The sequence below is a fragment of the Dipteris shenzhenensis genome, chromosome 25, assembly GCF_047967505.1.
Source record: "Dipteris shenzhenensis isolate YYH24624 ecotype China chromosome 25, Dip_SZ_1.0, whole genome shotgun sequence".
NCBI classification, from domain to species: Eukaryota; Viridiplantae; Streptophyta; class Polypodiopsida; order Gleicheniales; family Dipteridaceae; genus Dipteris; species Dipteris shenzhenensis.
This window is the reverse complement of record NC_141620.1, coordinates 15,533,675-15,554,559: the sequence shown is the minus strand read 5'-3', so window position 1 is coordinate 15,554,559 and position 20,885 is coordinate 15,533,675. Positions and strand designations below refer to the sequence as shown.

At 38.0% G+C, this 20,885-nt stretch overlaps 1 protein-coding gene across 1 annotated transcript; it reads left to right on the top strand.

The window, feature by feature from the left end:
* The first annotated feature begins 3,852 nt into the window (after window positions 1-3,852).
* LOC147885503 (uncharacterized) lies at window positions 3,853-5,167 on the top strand. The gene has a single exon (XM_087397054.1). It carries the CDS (start codon window positions 4,358-4,360, stop codon window positions 5,165-5,167), a length of 810 nt encoding a protein of 269 aa, XP_087253180.1. The 5' UTR covers window positions 3,853-4,357.
* The last annotated feature ends 15,718 nt before the right edge of the window (window positions 5,168-20,885 follow it).

Sequence of the window (20,885 nt, the reverse complement as noted above, 5' to 3'; positions counted from 1 at the left end):
AATACTTGTGTGTGTGTGTGTGAGTGCACGCGCATGTGCATGTGTGGCAACCTACATTAAGTCTGGACTACCTTATCCTTGAATCCTCCTCCTATTTCATATGCTCTAGTGCTTGTATTTCCTTCTTCTCTTGCAACACCCTCATGCATGCCCATTGCCCTGAGTGCCTTTGTGTATCCATTTTATCAATAGTTAACACGTAGCTCTTGTCTTCTAGAGGTATCTCCACTCCCTCTATCATGTTCCACATATGCCTCCCTGTTCTCCTCTTTGTATCTTTCCCTCACATTTTTTATCCCTCTCCCTCTACCTTTCCTCTTGTAAAATTTCATTTCCCTCTCTCATCCACATCTACCATTTCACTTCCCCATGCTCATCTCCTTCTCATCCTTTTCCCTTTCCCTCTAAAGTCTCCTTTTCCTCTTCCCCTCTAACATCCTCAACACATTTCTCAAATACACCCTATGCTCATGCATTGCTTGAACCAAGGGTTACAAAAAGTAAAAAGCGGTTGTCAAATCAATTTTGAAAGTCAATATAAGTGTATATAGAAGAATCAATAAATATATCAAAAATACTATTATAATCTACCAACCCGTTATTAACGTTCATTGTCTCCTATGCTTACTCTTACAAACCACCATTGGCCCTTTTCTTTTGTGAAACTCCCTTTTTACATCCTTCTTTAAAATTAGCATGAGAATGGGACTAAAACAAACGTCACTTACTAATGGATCAGAGCTATTTTTCTTAGTTTGGCAAAAACCAAGTGGTAAAGGGAAAGCCTTCAAAAGAGAGATTTAATTTACATTTACTTTTTATTTTATAAGATTTTAAAATTAAAAAAACATTAGCAACCACAAGCATCAAATAATAATTAACATGAGTGAGGCAATAAATTATCACAATCATAAAATTTTTAATAGAACTTCTGTCTTAATGAATAAAAGGTTTGGAATATGTTATTCCATTTAAAATGCAAAGGATTTTCATGTTCATAAAACAATATAGATTGCTTGCAAGTATGAAGACAAAGCAATCCTCATCACTTTCTTATACATAATAGGTCAACATATACATGTTTACATGTCCCTTCAATTTTCTTATCAATTTTAGAAACTTCTTGAAAGTTTAGAAGGCCTTGAAGAAACTTCAATATCAATCAATAAAAGCATATCACTAAGAGAGACAAAAGAAAATTGCAAAGGCATGTTGAGGCCCTTGAATGAAGGGCCACAACAAAACACGAAGCCAAGTTGGAAAGCGATGCACCACAACAAAGCACCAATCTGGTGAATCACAAATTGATCCATTTGCTAAATCCAAAATAAGGCCATCAAAGCTAGAAGAATGTGTCAATCCAAACAACAAAGGCAGCCTTGTCATAAGGAGTTTTAGTGCTAACCTTAGATGCAACTACTCCGCTAGCTAACGTGTAGGTGTAGCTGAACGTGCTGGCAAGTAATACCAAACAATCCTTTCTTAGAGGGAGATGTATAAAAGCAAGAAGGCCAAAGAGAGGAAGGTTCTTCTAATGTTTCTATTGTTTCTTTCACAAGTCCCTTTCCCTTGTCAATGGTTGTTGATCGTGTAGCCTAGGAGGCTCGGTTATTTGGTCGTTGGGTGGCTCTTCAGCTCACTATTCAATCTTGCCTCTTTGTGGTGGTGGTGGTGGTGGTTCACCTACTTATGGAGTTTCTTTCTCGTGATGGTGGTGGTTCACCTGCTTATGGAGTTTCTTTCTGTCTTCGGGAATGGCTCAGTGAATAAGAGGTTCGGTTTTCCAATCGGTTCACTCGGTATCTGCTCTTGCAAGTAGGCTAAGGTGTGCACACACTCAACATGTCTTTTATTTTTTTGATTCAGCTTGTTGACTTTGTCATAGATATGTGAAGTCAAGATCTTTGCCCAATTCACACGCTCTTGCTATTGCCCTTGGTGCCTTTTTTACTAATTGCCTAGGCACAGATGTGTCTAGGGTCTTCAATAGATCCTCAAGGTAGGAAGTGAAAATAATTGTTTGCTTCCAAATTCTGTCCTATTGGTCCATCTAGAAACAAATTCTTGCACTTTGCATTCATCAAGTCCTGTGAGTCATCGTCCTTTGTAGATGGTTTAAAAGTTAAGATCTTGTGAGTCATTGTCCTTTTTGTAGATGGTTTAAAAGTTGAGGCTAATTTTACCCTATGATGGTTTAAAAGTCTTGCACTCTGCGTTCATTTAGGTCCTGTGAGTCATCGTCCTTTGTAGATGGTTTAAAAGTTGAGGCTATTTTTACCCTATGATGGTGATTAGTTTCCCTTAACTTGAATGTCCAAATTCATGAAGTCCCGTGAGGTAAAGCCAGTTGAAGGACACTAATAACCATTGTCTTTCTGGTAGGGCTAGATGTTAACACCCTTCATCTTCTTGACCTACACATTCTTTGGCATCGCTTATCCATTCTTTTCTGAGATCTCTTTTTCTTAGAAGGGTGGTTTGCAATTAGACACATATCTCATAGCCATCATGCACATCCCTAGGGCACCCCGAACACATTGGGCATTGGGTTGGAAGGGTGGGGGGCACATGTGATTCCCCCCCCCCCCCCCCCAACTATAATGGATGCAAGCCTTTTTATAGGGTTCGACTGAAATAAATTAGAAGATGAATCTCTTCTTAACCCTCCACCCGTATATTTTCCCTTTAAACATAAGGGTTGGGATACCTTAAAGAAGAAATTTTACAAAAGGACAAATTTTAGCTCAGTTATTCACCTCAAATACAATTAAAGACAGAGAGGAGGGGTCTTTTCAATCTTTACATAAAAGAATGGAACTATGTATTCTCCAAATATAAATGTTCTTCTTAATAAATTATTTTAATCTAAATGAAGAAGTTTATTATTAAATGCATTGTATGTTGCATTGGTGTTTGTGTGCCAAGGCTTTCAAATCTGTCTATAATAAATAATTGAAATAAGACCCTTTGGCATTCCAAAATCTATATTTTGATCTTTCTAAATTCTCTTTCTACTTTTTAAGAATCATATCTTGTGTGTTTATTCCCTTGTTAAAATTGTGAAATTTAATATTTTTCATTGATTTTTGTAATTTCCAAGTGGAAAAGGTATCTAAAAAGGCACCAAAATGTTAAGAAATTCTAGGCAAATAGTTTTAAAAAGAAGCTATATGTTTTTGTTGCTATTCTCATGTAATAGTTCTTATTTTAAAGGTGACAATGTTGTTCTATTTGTTATGTTCTCATCAATCAATGATATCCATGTGTTTTCCAAAGCTATGGTATTGGAAAACTAACCTACAAGAAAAGGCAATAGTAGATTATCAAATTTTATAGGGAAAAAACTTAACCATAGAAATTGCGTCCCTCATGACAAATTAAATGTATCTCAAAGGTCTCTTGTCTGATATGTTCATTTTGAGATTTTATTTAATAATTCAGGGTATGTGTTGACCTTGGTCCTTGAGGATAAGGTTTGGATTGCCACGTGGTCAAACGCTGACCAATGGCCAAAATTGAGGTCGAGCATTCATCAAATAAATAACCGAAGGTCTTTTGTGGGAGACTTGCAATTACCACGACTCAATGTCCTAGATCTCTTCCTCAGACCTTCGTAGCCGCGTTTTCCACCTAGCTTTTCCTCAGACCTATATGTTATACCCCTAGCTTTTCCCGCCATGTGGCAAGGTGTTGACCAAGCGAAGGTATGTGTTGACCTTGGTCCTTGAGGATAAGGTTTGGATTGCCACGTGGTCAAACGCTGACCAATGGCCAAAGGTGAGGTCGGGCATTCATCAAATAAATAACCCAAGGTCATTTTGTGGGAGACTTGCAATTACCATGACTCAATGTCGTAGATCTCTTCCTCAGACCTTCGTAGCCGCGTTTTCCACCTTCGCTCTCTTTGCAGCGCAAGCCTGGGGAACTTGGGAATCTGTGCCATCGAATGAGTGGTCTGGTTTTATTGCGAGGTGCTCTTCGCAACCTTGTATCCTCTTTGGACCCCGGCAAGGAGCATTGTGCGAGCTGTAATTGCATTCCAAATGCAACAACGGCTAAAGAGTCAACGAGAGGGAGCAACACAATCCTCAAACTCGAATGCTTATCGGCGCTGTCTCCGTAATCTTGGCGAGTGTTGGCTCTCCATTCCGAGGTTTATAAAGGAATTTCTACCCAGAAATGCTATTGGCGCGGTGGAAATCTCATTGGCCCGGACCCTCGCTCTATTTGCATTCTTGCCGCATGTACAATCTACATCGGAGTGTCAGATGGTGTGGATCTCTCAAAGCTTACAGGTGTTAATAGGGTGGACTCGGCGAAGATTAAGAATTTAAAACCCTACGAGATATCTCCAGATATGCTGTTGGTAGACGCAGCAGCACCAGCAGCGCCGGAGCGTGCAACGCCTACTGCATCGGCTGTGGGGATAAGTTCTCAGCATCAGTTGGCTCGCAAGTATTTTGCAACAGGCACCCTCGGAATAGAAGCACTCCTAGCATCAAGCCTTGTTCCCGAATACGAGCAGCTGCGATTTTTGCAGCTGAAGAGCGGGTTGGAGACGCTTGTAATTGGGCTGCAGGCGGTCGGGTATGCGCTGGGGATCGTGGAACGGATGGCAGGCGGTGCGGGTGTGACTCCCATCGAAGCTTTAGCCACCTTGCTCAGCACCCTCATGATAATTCAAGCACCGCTCCAATGCGTGGCCTGTTCCTTTTACCAGCGCCCGCTGCTCATCCATCTGAGCGCCTCTCAATTCGCGATCTGGGGGGACGCGCTCCAAAGGCAACGCGAGCGTCCTTGCAAACTCTACGACAGTGAAAGCAAGATCTTGGGATGCGCGCTGTGCGCGTTGGCGGTGGTGTATTCGGGGCCGACTGTGTACTACTTGATTCATTTCATGAGGGGTGGATGCGTGGCGTGTTGGATCCCCGCGCTACTCTTCCAGCTTTCACTCCTCTCCAACTTCTTCGAGGGGCTTTGTTTGACTGTTTTCAAAAACATCATCCCCGATTTGATCCGTGATTGTTGCGTGATTGCTCGAGGTGTGATGTATGGGTTGAGCGTGGTGGGAGGCGTCTGGGCGAGTGCGTTGGAATGGCATCATCACAAGTTCAACCAGCCGAGCAAAGCGTTGTATGAGTGGGTGATACCTCACGTAGGAAGCTAGCTAATTAATAATATAAGTGGGGCGTAAAAGCAGACTCTTGTGAACAACGGAATTAAAAGACCGGTACATTCTTTCATTTTCTTAATGAAAAAAAGATTGTGTCTTCATTTTCGTAACGAAACGATTTCTCTTGTTCATTATGCTATGTGGTATCCGCCCCCTTTCGTAAAAGATTCTGACTTTTCCATGGGGCAATGAGACCTCTTGAACAACTCGAGTGCACCACGGCATACACATGCACAAACGATACTTTCTTTCTTCTCACTTCTAATTCATCGCACCACACACTATACCACACCTTTGTTCCAAACCGTATCCTTTGAATAACTTTTTTTTTCCCATAAAAGTATGTTGTCATATATTATTTCCAAAAAAAGATATTACATTTCCTTGTATAAAATTATTGCAAAGTTAATCTCTCTCTCTCTCTCTCTCTCTCTCTCTCTCTCACACACACACACACACACACACACACGATGAGACAAGTGCAACATGTCATTTAATTTACTCAATCCCCAAGGGCACATAGGTCTCAATCAAGGACTTAAACACAAGTCTTTCTCCACAAAGCATGAGAGACTTAACCATTAACCAAGGCTCGTTGGAGTTTCTTGAAAGGAAGGTATATAGCATAATCTTGTTGCACTATCAATGTTGATGGACAACCTTTTCTTCTTCACAAGCTTTACATCAATCTTGTAGCTTTTATTACGCATTGCGATTCTCCCCATGAAGATCACCCAGCCTCCTTTGAGACTTTCCAAGGCTTTGATGCTCCTTTATGCTATTGTAGGTCTTCTTATTGGCTCAAGAGAGGGCACACACAGGTAGATATATGACAAGAGTGCACAATGAAATAATCTACAAATGTACATCTATCAAAAGAGATCATTCTTATATACACTTATCCAATATCACCCTTGCCCACAATCACCGTTCTATGTACATATTAGACTTGATAACTTTCTAACCTCATGGGATTCTAAAGCACGGAAAGTAAGTTTTTTCTCCATTCATCTTTTTGATTAGAAGTTTCAAGTGAATTAAGAAACCTAGATGTGTAGTCTGCTTGCATATCTTTTTTTTAAAACACAATTGAAAGTAGCGCAAATAAGAAGTGTGTTACTTTTGTAATATTGCAAAACAATGTTTCCTTCAAATTGAAGCAAAAGGAACATCACTAGTCTTCGTGAGCATCAAGATTATGGTCCATGTTGCTTTGTTGCTTCTTTGTAACCTTGTTACCTCATTTAGGAAGATAACTCTTCAATATTGGCTTGATGCAAATGTATGAAACCATATTTGGTCCATGTTGCTTTGTTGCTTTTTTGTTACCTTGTAACCTTGTTGCAAATGTATGAAACCATATTACAACTACACTCAACATTAGAGAAATTTTGGAAAAATGTAAGTTTGGTGTGGGTTCTATGAGGATTATTAAACATTCTTTCACTAGCTCGCGACACATTATATAATATGCATTCCAAGATTTGTAAAGCAACACATGCAACAATGCCAAAATTAACACCAGCATGTCTCTTATTCCTTTTCAAAGCAATAACAATCTTTAAAGAGTAGCCTTCAACTACATTATAGCATTCACTATGCTCAATGCTGAATTACCACAATGGAAAAAAACCAAAGTCAAATTGTGGATTGAAACTAAACAATGCAAAAAAATTCATCACACTCCAACTTACCAATAGGTGCTACAATAACTCTAAACTATTGGTTCACTCCTTTTTCGATTGAGGATGAGGAACAATTGTTTTGTCATGAGCCTTCACTGATGTGAGATTGATGTATGCACATATTGCTTTAACATCCAAAATGTGACATATAGTACATGTGCTTGCATGGTTTAAACTTGCCTTTTCCAACTATTTGTTGAAAATCCTTGTAAATGTAATTGGGTGCATCCACAATGGCAACTTTGAACCCAAAATAAACATTGCAATCTTTAACAATCACACCCTTTGTGGTTACTTCTACCTTCAAAGCTATGCTTTATCTATCCCTCATTTGTTGCTTAAAAAATGAAGCTTCTCCTTCATGTTCTTTTGAAGTCCCTCAAATGCCATGGTCTCCTTCTAAAATTCCAAACATATAGTACATGTCTCCAAGGCATAAACTTTTTACTTAGAAGCTTCACATCTTCTTGATTTGAGCTTGATTCCATGTAATCCCCAAAGCTACAAGCCATATTTGTTGGATTGATGTTGGAAAATTTACATCTACAAGTGTGCACAACCTCATCAAAACAAAACTACATGAAGTTCATAAGATTCCTTGAGTTATGCACTTGCTTTCCAAAGAAAAAAGAGCAACATAGATGGATACTTATTTCCCTTACAATCATTATGGCCACACTTTTTCCACCTGTCTAATATCCCCATACAAGACACCTTACTCATCTCACAAGAACACATCCGATTGCCCAAGTGTTTAATTGATGTTAGTCTTCTTTACAACCTGTAGGTGGACTTTGACTTGTTTCTCTTCATCAATGTTAGTCACTAAAACATATTTTCTATGTCTCGTCACATGTTCAACATCCAAGCTTGTGAGATACCCCGCGAGTGTCTTTTAACCATGCACATACTAGCCTACTTTTTTCTTACTAGCATTATCACCACCTAAGTCAAGTAGGGCCAAAAGACATTGTGCTTGATTGGACTAGATCATCCACAATATTTGTACATGTAGGACCATGAACCAAGCCATTGAATTAGCCAATGAAGTTTCTTTTGCATCCTTGGTTCACTACTTGTATGCGTGCCCTTCATGAAACCTAAATATCATGCACTTTGCATTATTGATTGCACCATGTCACCCATGCAAGGCTTGTACCACCATGTCACCCATGCAAGACTCGTACAAGCCTATTTAAAAAGTGTACCCCTTTGATGTCAACTGTTCTAAGCTTAGACTCTAAATATTTAACATTGGACATACTCCACGTGATTTGTAATTTCCAGAAGATAACATTGCTTAAGTAGAGTAGCTAGAGCTATAGTAGTTTGCGTTGTGCTCACCTCTACCGTAGCTATGTGCAATAAATGAATCTTTATTGAAAATTACTTAATGTACTTATACTTCATATAACTGTCACAAATACATTCCTAACATGGTTAGGAAAATAATGGAGATCCCATGCCCATCATTCCTACCATCCTAAACCACATGATTTGTATTTTCTAGAAGATAACATGCTTAAGTTGAGTAGCTAGAGCTATAGTAGTTTGTGTAGTGCTCACCTCTACATTTAGCTATGTGCAATAAATAAATCTTTATTGAAAATTAAAAATAACTTAATGTACTTATACTTCATATAATTGTCACAAATAGATGCCTAACATGCTTAGGACTATAATGGATATCCCATGCCCATCATTCCTACCATCCTAAATCAAGTGGCTTGGGAGGGGTTTACAATGGGATTAGCTACTTTTTCTCCCATCCTAGAGCTTGGGCTCTACACCCTAGGAGCTAGAAAAGAATCCCCTTTTTAAATGATTCAAAGTATATAATGATGCCATGTGTCTCCCATGTTCTTAACACAACCAAACAATGACATTAGTCTTCTCACCTAACCCATCCTAATTCCTTTAAGGAGGTCGTGTGTTGGGAATAGGATTGGAATACCACTTGGATAGCATGAAATAAGATGCAACCATTACTGTCTTATTTTCTTTAATATGCTTATGTGTGTTTCCTTGCACCATATATAAAAGCTTCAATATTACTTAATTGTAGATGCTATTGTTTTAAATAATCCTATGCAGCATTGCAAAAGCCCAACCACTTCAAATTTAGAGACCAAATTTTGATGCCTTGACGTATTACAAGGTGGTTCTAATATCAAGTAAGAATATTGCACTAATGTATGACAAAAATATCACTCATGCTTAGGGTCTTTGCTTATGTTCTTTTGTAACCACGAACACTAGCATTCTTAGAATGAACACACTCCAATTTATAAGATCATCTCATTTCCACACCTTAAACACCACCATCTAGAGCAACATTGTCAACTCACTTTAACAAAATTTCCATCAAGGTGAAAATCAATAGAAAAACATATAATTTGAAGCTTCCCTCTTATGAGATGATGTAAGATACTAATTTGCAACAAGCTCATTCTCTGTTGAGCCTATGTATGTTGGTGAGAGTTGCAATTTCTCTCCACTCCTCACACTATGTTCGTCGAACTCCACATCTTTTCTTAGGAGATGAGTAGGCATTCCCCCTTATTGCAGTCTTTGCAATACATATTTGTGAATGTGTCATGCAATTGCTTCTGAACAATATTTTAAGTTGTAGACCAATTTCTTCTTCTGCAACAATGCCTACACAACAAGGATTTCATACATGCATCACTAGTGGTTGTTAAGCTTTTTGCAAAATATAATGATCCTCTCGAAACACATGCACAATGGATAGACAAACATGCTAAAACTCGTCAATACAAGCAGAATGCAACACTTTCAATGGTGATACCAAGAATACTTTAGAAAGCATGCTTAGCTCGCAATGTCACAAACCCCCATTCTCACACTAAGAGAGAGAGAGAGAGAGAGAGAGAGAGAGAGAGAGAGAGAGAGAGAGAGAGAGAGAGAGAGAGAGAGAGAGAGTACGAAATCAAGTAACTCATACAGACCACTATGGGACGGGGCAAAGGGCTTGCTAAGGCCCTTGTTGAGTACTAAAATGCCATATTGGTACAAAATAGCAAAAAAAAAAAGCAAAATAAAAGCTACCATGTGCCCTCCCTAGGCAGATGTACTAGATGGTTCTTTTGTTGTCCTATGGACTTGTTGTTGGTCTCCCATGGACATTAAGATACTTTATTTCTTTCTTTGTTTCCATCTCTCCCCCATGGCGTCCAATGCTTCCCTTGTGGACTCTTCTTACAACACTGACTCGAAGGTATGATCGAAGTAGCCTAGAAACAATCTCAAAGGTACCTAAAGTACCATGGTTGCACAAATTCATCCTGTAATAGGATATAGCAACCTAGGGCCCATAAAGTACTATGGGTGCACAAATTCATCTTGTTATAGGATATAGCAACCTATGGGTAGTGATACAAAGACAATTACTTGACTACCCTTTTTAAACTACCCTTCCTAATCCCTCAGGATCTATCATACGAAGGCCTTTTCAAAATATTTTAAAGTTTTATGTAGAAAGGGCAATTGTCAAGATATCTTCCACATTGTCTGATAATAAGTGAGGTCAATGTTGTCAACTCCTGAATGTAGTGATAGCAATTTTCAATATGTTCCATGCGAGCATGAAACACTAGATTACATGCAATGGCAATACATGATTCGCTATCACACATGATGAAAGTAGGTGCCTCGTAGGTGTGAGCCATGCTGACCAACACCTTTCTCAACCACATGCATTTCTACGTGCCAACATTTGTAGCTTTGTACTTGGCTACTGAACCAAGAGATGACTGATGAGCCCAATAGCCAGTGGTAGACTTGCGGTCATTGATCTCACCATTCAAATCAAAGTCAATGAAGTCCTATAAAATCAAGGCAGTGTCTAACATTGTGCAAACCATACTGGCACGTCCCTTTGACATAGCAAAGGACCCTTTTGACTATCGTCCAATGTGTGATGGAAGGACTATGCATGAACTCCAACGGCAAAAGAAATATCTAGTCTAGTGTTGCATAAGTATATTGAAATGAAGAGAAAAAAGGGACACTTTAGTAGTTCTCTAGTGAGAGTCACAAGGCTACAAATGTAGCTTTGTACCCTAGGGACAATATAAGTCCCATCTCATTGTACTACTTTTTGATGTGACATCTAATCCTATCTACTCTCCCTCTTCCTTCTCCTCCTCTGTTTCTCTCTCTCTTGCTGAAGCAAAAGATGCGCCAAGCATGAAACAATTGTTGCCACTGTGTGACATGCAGGTGACATAACAACTTGCCCAATCCATTAGGGGATAAATGGGATCTCAAAAGGGCCTAGAATTAGTGCTTCATAATTTCAAGGGATTAGAGAGGGGTTTGAGGTGTACCAATGAGAGTACTCTGAAGTGTGGGGCAATGTTATGTTGAGATGGCATGTTACATTTACTGATTAAACCTTCCCTATGCTAGGCTGATACAACCGATATCCTTTGCTCTATGAGCTGTAGCCAATGAAAATGCGTTTGATGGACTTATCCTCTAGCTTATGCCTCAGCTGAGATGGCACATGTGCAAATGCAAAAGACCCAAACACCTACATCTGGAAAATCACAGGCTTCCGACCACTCCATGCTGCATAGAGAGTAATGGTCTTCAATGCCTATGTGAATACTCTATTGAGTACATAGTTGGAAGACATAATGGCATCGAACTAGAATTTGTTTGGCAAATACTTTCCCGTAAGCATGCATCTGCACATTTCCATTTCTATCTGAATTTTATGCTCGGCAAGCCCATTCTGTTGCGGGCTGCTTAAAAAACAAAAAATTCACGGGCTATATAGTCACCCCCCTGTTAGTGCGAAGAGTCAAGAGTCTGTTCCCACTTTCATTCTCAGCTGGCAAGAAAGCACTTGAAACAAGAGAAGATGGACTTCATGCCATAAACCCAAGTGAATCTAGTGAAGTCATCCACAAAAGTGGGGAACTATAAGTCACCCCCAAGTGATGCGGCTTGCATACATCAATACGTATGATATGCAACTTCTTGGATGCACCAACAGTCCCATCTTTGGGAAATGAGAACCGATGCATTTTTCCCAATAAACAACCCTCACATATATGTTTAGCAGGTGCATGCATGGGTGAGAGGTCTACCACCATATCTTTTGAATGCATTTTCACCAAAATTTTGTAATTCAGATGCCCCAATCTCTCATGCTACAAATGTGAATCTGAAATGACAAATTCAGAGACCAAATTTGCTTCAATAGCTGGTTGTTTTTCATAGGCATCAAGATGGTAAAGCCCACTAGAAAGTGACCCAGTAAATACAATGCAATCATCATACCGGTTGTCATACACAGCACAACGATACCTATAAAAAAGAACCCTGAAGCCATTTAGGGAGATGATTGAGATAGAAATCAGATTCTTTTTTATACTTGGGACATAAAGCACTTCTAAAAGTGAGACTATATCCTCTGACACAGAAGTGACCTCAACCTGGCCAATTCCCTTCATGGGATGGCACAAGTGACAGTGCCACCATGAGGAGCAGCCCCCAAGGATTAAAAGAGAGATTTGCAGGAAGATATGTGCCTAAATGCACCACTGTCAAGATACCAATCTGACTCAAAATCTGGAGTAGATAATGCTGAAGCATGCTTCTCGAGATGGTATTGACATGTCACAACAAATGCCCACTCATCAAGAGCCATGTTTGCTGCCGCATGAGTATGTTCAGGGACAGCAGGAGCATCTGTGACAGCAAGACCTTTCTGTTCTAAGGCAATGCACTTGTGACATTCCGAGATGTCATGACTGGGCTTCCTGCAAATAATTACAGCGCTTTGATTTTTATTTCCCATCAGACGGGATAGAAGTAGATGAAGCACCAGAAGGTTTGGGCTTGCTGAAATTCTTGCCCCCTTTACCTTTGTGATCTGAGGTAGCCCAACTGGAGCAGCTCTGCTCCTCTTGCAGTATTAGGGCAACACCTTGATTGAAGGTATAGGGGTTGAGGTTAAGCCTCCTTAGTCAAGTCTCCATTAAGGAAAGCCGTTTGAACATCCATTCGAAACACTTCCACTGGCTGCCATGGGGATCAAGATACGAATGGTGGTCATTTTGGTTACACGAGCAAAGGTCTCCTCGTAGTCAACACCATATTCCTGTGCATACCCTTTGGCAACTAACTACGCCTTGTATTTATTGTCCCGTCGGAATTAGGCACGACTTTATACAGCCATTTGGTGCCTATTGCAGTCTTCCCTTCTAAAAGATATACGAAGTTCAAAGTTACCACCACAGGCTGGAGTTGTAGGAGCCAATGCAATTGGCCTAGTCTCATCACCAGAGACTATATCACAAAGGCCTTTTGCAACCAACATATCTTGCATCATAAAACTCCATATGGAGTAATTTGTACCATCCAGCTTGTCTTCAAGTGACAAAGTTGAAAGCAATTCCGCCTCTCTCTCCATTTATGAAAATGCCTCTCTCTGCAATGACTGATAAGACTATCCACGAACATGGGAAATGGCAAACAATGCTTGCATCTACGATGCAAAATTCCCAGTAAAAATATGAACAAAACTGTCCACCAAAGAGAAAGTGAGTGTAGGTAGAGAGAGGGAGTGCACAAGAGAGTTGGAGAGAAAGTAAGGCGCGCTAGTCCGTCTCTTGGAAGTAAGGCTTATAAATGATGGATTAAGCCTCGTGGGCTGAGGTTGAACAGGTTTTCCTAAAAGAATTTTACCTTCAAATAAGCTTATACAATCCTGGAAGGCATGGGATCAGTGCTGTAATAACGAACAAGGAACTTAACTACTCTCCCTCTAGCCCATTACCTATCTGTGAATGTGGAAGAGTGTACTGAGCTGAAAGAAGACACATAAACACATGTGCTTGTGTTTGTGGGTATGTGAGAATAAATGTAGGATTGGGTTGCAACCACCCCTCCAGCCGTAGCTGAGAATGGACAATTGTAGATGAAGGGGGATCCTTTCCTGTAGGTGGAAATGGAGAGAGGTTGACTGCACAGTTCCCAGGTGTTTCGGAAACGGGAAATGGAAACAGAGTTTCAGTTTTAAGGTTAATTATATATATATATATACCTTTGTAAGACTAGAATAAGTCCAATCATACAAATTTAGATTTTTTGTTAATCTAAAGACCAGAAATCTACACAGAAAATAAAAGAGAAAATGAAAGAGAAGACAAAAGAGGTAAACAAAAACTTTTATGAAAAACAAAAGAAAGACATACTTAGCAAGCAAAGCAACACTTATGTCGTCATCAATGCCCAAGCATAAGCAGATATACTAGGTTTCTAAAGACCTGCAGAGTCTCTTGGGCAAATGCAGTGCTTACTAAAATACCTCAAATAAAGAAAAGAGAAAGAAAACAAGAAAGGAAGAAGGTGACCAAGCAAAAATAAACAAGCAAGTCAAGAAACAAAATCATCCAAAAAACTAGAATTAATGCTCTCTCTCTCACACACACTCTCTCTCTCTCTCACTCTCACTCTTATTTAAAACATAAAAAGTTGAAAGGACCCTTTACACTTATGTATCGCTTCCTACAAAGAGGCAAAATTACAATCCTAACTTAGAAAGCGCAAGCATACTCAATCAAACTCTCTTTTGAAACTAAAAGAAAAACGAGCTATTTAGCTCCCTGCTTTTTGTTTTCAGCTTATGTTCAATCATTCTAAACATACTAAAGGCTGATACACCATAGATAAAACACTTCATATCTAAGATTGTGCGTACTTATTATTTTCCTTGGATTATACTTCTTGTGTAATAGTAAAGTTATCAAATTACTACATTGAGTGATAAAGACTCCTTAGTTGTACAAAGGCAGGAGAATCTATGGAATTGGAAAGAAATGACTCCATATTTTATCAAATCAGAAATGTTTGAGTCAATGTGAGGCATTTTTATAATGTGTAAACTACTATATTCACTAATCCTATGGTAGATTGCAAAAGTCTAAGATCTAAGAAAACGCAAGAATACCCTCTTGAAGTGCAGTTCAGTTCACATGAGTCACAAGGATAGATTCCTTCTCCAAAAGCACAAGCGTCTTTGTACATAAAGTCTTGAAAGTTAGGAACATCTTATACAAATAAATCATCTATAAAACGCCTAACTTCGTTAAGCTTATGTAAAATGATAGGGTAGGTATTGATAGAAATAAGACGTTGCATAAACTCAAATTCAAAGTGAAAAGATAAAAGTTTGCTAAAAAGCACAATTAGTGCCCATGGGGATTCCTATAATTTGTTGAAACAAAGAATCACCTATTGTGATGTAAAGATTATCTAAAAGAAAATCTATCCAAGAGCAAACATCTTCAGTACTTACTATCTTTGTGTATCTTTTCTTTTTAGAACCGATGTCATGATCTTTATTTTTAGCCACAAAAAGTCAAAGCATAAGGCTGTTTTCTCAACTTTTAGCACTTTGCATCTATCTTTGTCAAATCTCAGCTTGAAAACTTCAGCCACTAGCTTTTTTATTCTAAACTTCAGGTCTTCCAGCTCGATCTTTGTGTAAAGCGTGGTAAAATCATAGGTTTGAAGGAGAATAGGAGACTCTTTTTCTTGAATGCTTCAAGAGAAATTAAAAAATTTAACAACAGGAATCACTCCTATAGAGTCATTTAAAATCTAGCTTGAATGCAAGGAGACATCTACCTCCTTTAATAAGTCCTTCCAAAGTTCATGGACACTAGGTAACATGGCTTTGAAGCAGTAGCTTAGCCATTTAGAGGCATCCCATCAAACTAGTCTCACAAGCAGCTGCAATAAATCTTGGCTTTTTTGGAGTTTCGTGGAACTTCCAAGCAGCACAAAGAAAAGGGATACTTGGATTGCAAACAAACCCAAAAGACTAGCAAAAACTCTAGTGTTTTGAAATCAAATTCTTTTAGAAAGTTTTGGCAGACAAGTTCACTTCTCTCAAAAGACAATCTAAGTACAACTTTTTGCAAATAAAAACAAAGTTATTGGAACATTTATCCATATAAGAAATGATAAAATTCCTATGGAATTTTCGAAGAAGAGTTTCATCTTCTTTAGAAAGATGGTTACTTTGCTTTGAGCAATTAACCGAAGAGACTTCTTCTAGTTTCAAAGCAACTTTCTTCAAGATCTTCCCTCTCCATTCTGATAAGATATTTTTGAACTCCTAAACATTCATCTAATTGCAAAACAAACTTTGAGATTCCCTTATTGATAGCTTTTAAAAGACAAGACTCTTTAAAAGAGTACAGTCAAAATTTCGTGCCTTTCATGAAAAGGTCTCTTAAGTTACTAGAAAGCAAAATTGAGGTATCAGCTGTGACTACATGTCCTAAATCAGCATGAAAAAGCTTTGGAATCTCTTACTTTTACAACAACAAGGTTCTCTAAGGATAGAGGATTTTGAATGCTCTGAAAGCCTTTTACCTCTCTCTCCATAGTTGAAAGCCTTCTGTCCTAAAGTTTTTACATACTTCCAAGCTACCACTGGATACTTCCAAATTCTTCTCACAAAATGAGGGAGAGAATCCACTACTTCAGGAGACTTCAAAATTGAGTTTAAGCCTATCTTGTCAAGAGAGGGAGAAGTAAAAATGCAAATCAAGAGTTCCTTATTTAGATAGACTTCTTTGCTTTGAAAGGAAGCTTTTACTCTTAAGAAGTGATCCAATGAAGTTTTAAGTTGTACATAATGGAGCTTATATAGATTCAAATTCTCAAAAGAGAAATTTTCCAAGGTGTATTGAAGTTTAAAAAGAACTTTGACCTTATATTTTTCAAAAACTTTTATTGGCAAAAGACCTAGAGACATTAATCTATTTAGGTAGAGTAGTCTTCTTTTATAGTCTCGAGTTGCAAAAACTCTTAGAACTGAGGAAGTTAAAGGAACTAAAGGAGGAGGAAGTGGAGGAAGAGGAAGTGAGGGAGGCAACTCACGAACAACATGTGAGATTGCAGGAGAGCTAAGACAACCCCGTAACATAACTTATGGTTTCCATACGAGGTTAGGTGTATGACTATGTTGGTAAAGAGGTATGTTAAAGGGCTTGATATGAGTTCTCCACATCAAAGGGTTCTTTTTAGAGGTTCTTTTATTTTTACGAAGAGTTGATTTTCCTTCCAAATTAAAACCTCTTGGGAAGAAAGTGTGTAAAGTTCTTATCCAAAACAATTCACGAGGACGAGCAGCCTTGTAAAAATCCTTGGCATTATTAAAATGGCCCTCTATATGCTCAATGGGAAAGCAACGAAAAGATTCGAAACCAGACTTTGCCATTGCCGCATATAAGGGTTTTGAATTCTCAATTAAGGAATTCTTCCTATGAACTTTTCTAGCTTCCCTAACATGTTCTTGAAAACGAATAAAAGCTGTCCTATAGGTTTGTCCTACATGAAGCATATTACTACTATGTATGTTATAGACAACATAAATTACTTGCGTGGCATGAATAGGACTAATAGAAACAGAAGTCTTGAGATGCTTGTTTCTAAGACTTCTTAGTTTATTAAGAATTCTTATGTTATTATTATAATAATGAGTGCTAACTAATAAATCCTTAAAGTTAGACCAATTGATGTTACCTTTCCCAAAATCATGAAGATTATTCATGTTTGACCTAGCTAAAAAGTTAAACCTTTCTCTATATATGTTTCTTCTAACTTTTTTGTTTTGATTTATCGAGCTAGACCCAACTACATCACCTACCAAAGAGACAAGACCATCACTAGTATTTCCAATGTTGTTCAGTGAGGTCAAACGATCCAACATTGGGGAACTTGCTTGCACTCTCCTTGCCCATCCCAACGTAGTTTCTCCCTTGCTATATCCCCTAACTCTAGTAGGAGCGAGAGTAGTATTTAGGGGGGGCTTGCTTGCACATTCATTACTCGTCCCAAGATAACTCCTCCCTTACTACTACAAGGGAATGTCACACGAGCCAGTTGACATCCCAGGAGATCGCCCTGTTGGTTTCCAAAAGGCGAATTCATCATAGCATGTATCGCTAAGTCAATATACCCCCAAACTGGCAATTACAGTTAGGGTTCGCCAAGGCCCCAAGGCCACTGTAAGAGCTTAATCAACCTAGAAGCACCAAAGAAAGAGAGAGAAAATGAAAGGTACCATTATTAAAAATAAATAAATTGAAAAAATAAAAATGAAGCAATCAATACCAAAAACAAGAAAAGAGAAATGAACAATGAAATAAACAAATGAGAGCAACTAAAACAAAATGCAAAAGCACACTTTTTGTTAAAAACTAAAATAAAAATGACAATAAAAAAGCAAACTAAAAAAGCAAAAATTAAAAATATATATATTTAAAAAGATTAAGAGAGAGAGAAATTAAAAAAATAATAATTTATTAAACAAAAAGAAAAGAATTAAAATAATAATAAGAAGAATTGAGAATAATTTTAGCTGTTGGGGCTTCTGCACCCGCGTAAGATAAAACGATATAGTTGAACAGCTAATCACCACTTGGACAAAAATTCAAAGAATTTGCATGTCCACTAAGGTGATAGAAAAATATGCCTTTGTAAGACTAGAATAAGTCCAATCACACAAATTTAGATTTTTTGTTGTTCTAAAGACCAGAAATCTACACAGAAAATAAAAGAGAAAATGAAACAGAAGAAAAAAGAGGTAAACAAAAACTTTTATGAAAAACAAAAGGAACACATACTTAGTAAGCAAAGCAACACTTATGTCGTCATCAATGCCCAAGCATAAGCAGCTATACTAGGTTTCTAAAGACCCGTTGAGTCTCTTGGGCAAACCCAGTGCTTACTAAAATATGTCAAATAAACAAAAAGAGAAAGAAAACAAGAAATAAAGAAGAAAGGAAGAAGGTGACTTAGCAAAAATAAACAAGCTAGTCAAGAAACAAAATATTCCAAAAAACTGGAATTAATGCTCTCTCTCTAGCAAGTCAAGAAACAAAATATTCCAAAAAACAGGAATTAATGCTCTCTCTCTCTTACTTTTACAACAACAAGGCTCTTAAGGATAGAAGATTTTGAATGCTCTAAAAGCCTTTTACCTATCTCTCCATAGTTGAAAGCCTTTTGTCCTAAAGTTTTTACAAGCTACTACTGGATGCTTCCAAATTCTTCTCACAAAATAAGGGAGAGAATCCATTACTTCAGGAGACTTCAAAATTGAGTTTAGGCTATCTTGTCAAGAGAGGGAGAAGTAAAAATACAAATCAAGAGTTCCTTATTTTGATAGACTTCTTTGCTTGGAAAGAAAGGTTTTACTTTTAAGAAGCGATCCAACGAAGTTTTAGTTGTATATAATGGAGCTTACTTAGATTCAAATCCTCAAAAGAGAAGTTTTCCAAGGTGTATTGAAGTTTAAAAAGAACTTTACCTTATATTTTTCAAAAACTTTTATTGAAAAAAGACCCAGAGACATTAATCTATCTAGGTAGAGTAGTCTTCTTTTATAGTCTCGAGAAGCAAAAATCTTGGAACTGACAAAGTTAAAGGAACTAAAGGAGAAGGAAGTGGAGGAAGAGGAAGTAAGGAACGCAACTCACGAACAACATGTGAGATTGCAGGAGAGCTAGGACAACCCCATAACATAACTTTAGGTTTCCGTGTATGACTGTTGGTAAAGAGGAATGTTAAAGGGCTTGATATGAGTTCTCCAGATCAAAGGGTTCTTTTATTTTTACAAACAATTGATTTTCCTTCCAAATTAAAACCTCTATGGAAGAAAAAGTGTAAAGTTCTCATCCAAAACAATTCATGAGGACGAGCAGCCTTGTAAAAATCCTTGGCATTATTAAAATGGCCCTCTATATGCTCAATAGGAAAGCAACGAAAAGATTCGAATCCAGACTTTGCCATTGCCGCATATAAGGATTTTGAATTCTCAATTAAGGAATTCTTTCTATGAACTTTTCTAGCTTCCCTAACATGTTCTGAAAAATGAATAAAAGCTATCCTATAGGTTTGTCCTACATAAAGCATATTACTACTATGTATGTTATAGACAACATACATTACTTGTGTGGCATGAATAGGACTAATAGAAACAAAAGTCTTGAGGTGTTTGTTTCTAAAACTTCCTAGTTTATTAAGAATTCTTATGTTATTATTTGTATAATGAGTGCTAACTAATAAAGCCTTAAAGTTAGACTAATGTTACCTTCCCCAAAATCATGAAGATTATCTAGCTAAAAAGTTAAACCTTTCTCTATATATGTTTCTTCTAGCTTTTTTGTTTTGATTTATCGAGCTAGACCCAACTAAATCACCTACCAAAGAGACAAGACCATCACTAGTATTTCTAATGTTGTTCGATAAGGTCAAATGATCCAACATTGGGGAACTTTCTTGCACTCTCCCTACCCATCCCATGGCAATTTCTCCCTTGCTATATCCCCTAACTCTAGCCGAAGCGAGACTAGTATTTAGGGAGGGGCTTGCTTGCACAGTTGTTACTCGTCCCAAGGTAACTCCTCCCTTACTACTACAAGGGAATGTTATATATATATATATGTATATATATAGTTATAGTTATTATTATTACATGTCATAGATTACGAAGTTGAAAGATAGTACATACATCTTCAAATTTCACAATAACTTATAACCCCAAAGAATTCAAAGTTCGGCAAAGCCACACACGCTACATCAATTACCATAGATGATAGATCATAAATGACAAGTAGTTTGGGGCCTAGGCTGAAGTCTCATAAAAGTGAATACAAAACATGATCCATGTCACATGTGACATGACAAAATCCTTAAAAAAAGTACTATAGTCTATGTTGTAGCCAATACAAAACATGATCCATATGATATATCGAATCCAAAAATTTGACAAGCATCATGCATGCTCCAAGAATCACTCCTCAACATCATTAGCATCCATGCTATCATCTGTCTCCTATGACTCCTGAGTGTCAGCCTCAAAAATTTGACAAGCATCATGCATGCTCCAAGAATCACTCCTCAACATCATTAGCATCCATGCTATCATCTGTCTCCTATGACTCCTGAGTGTCAGCCTCAGATGAAGAATCACA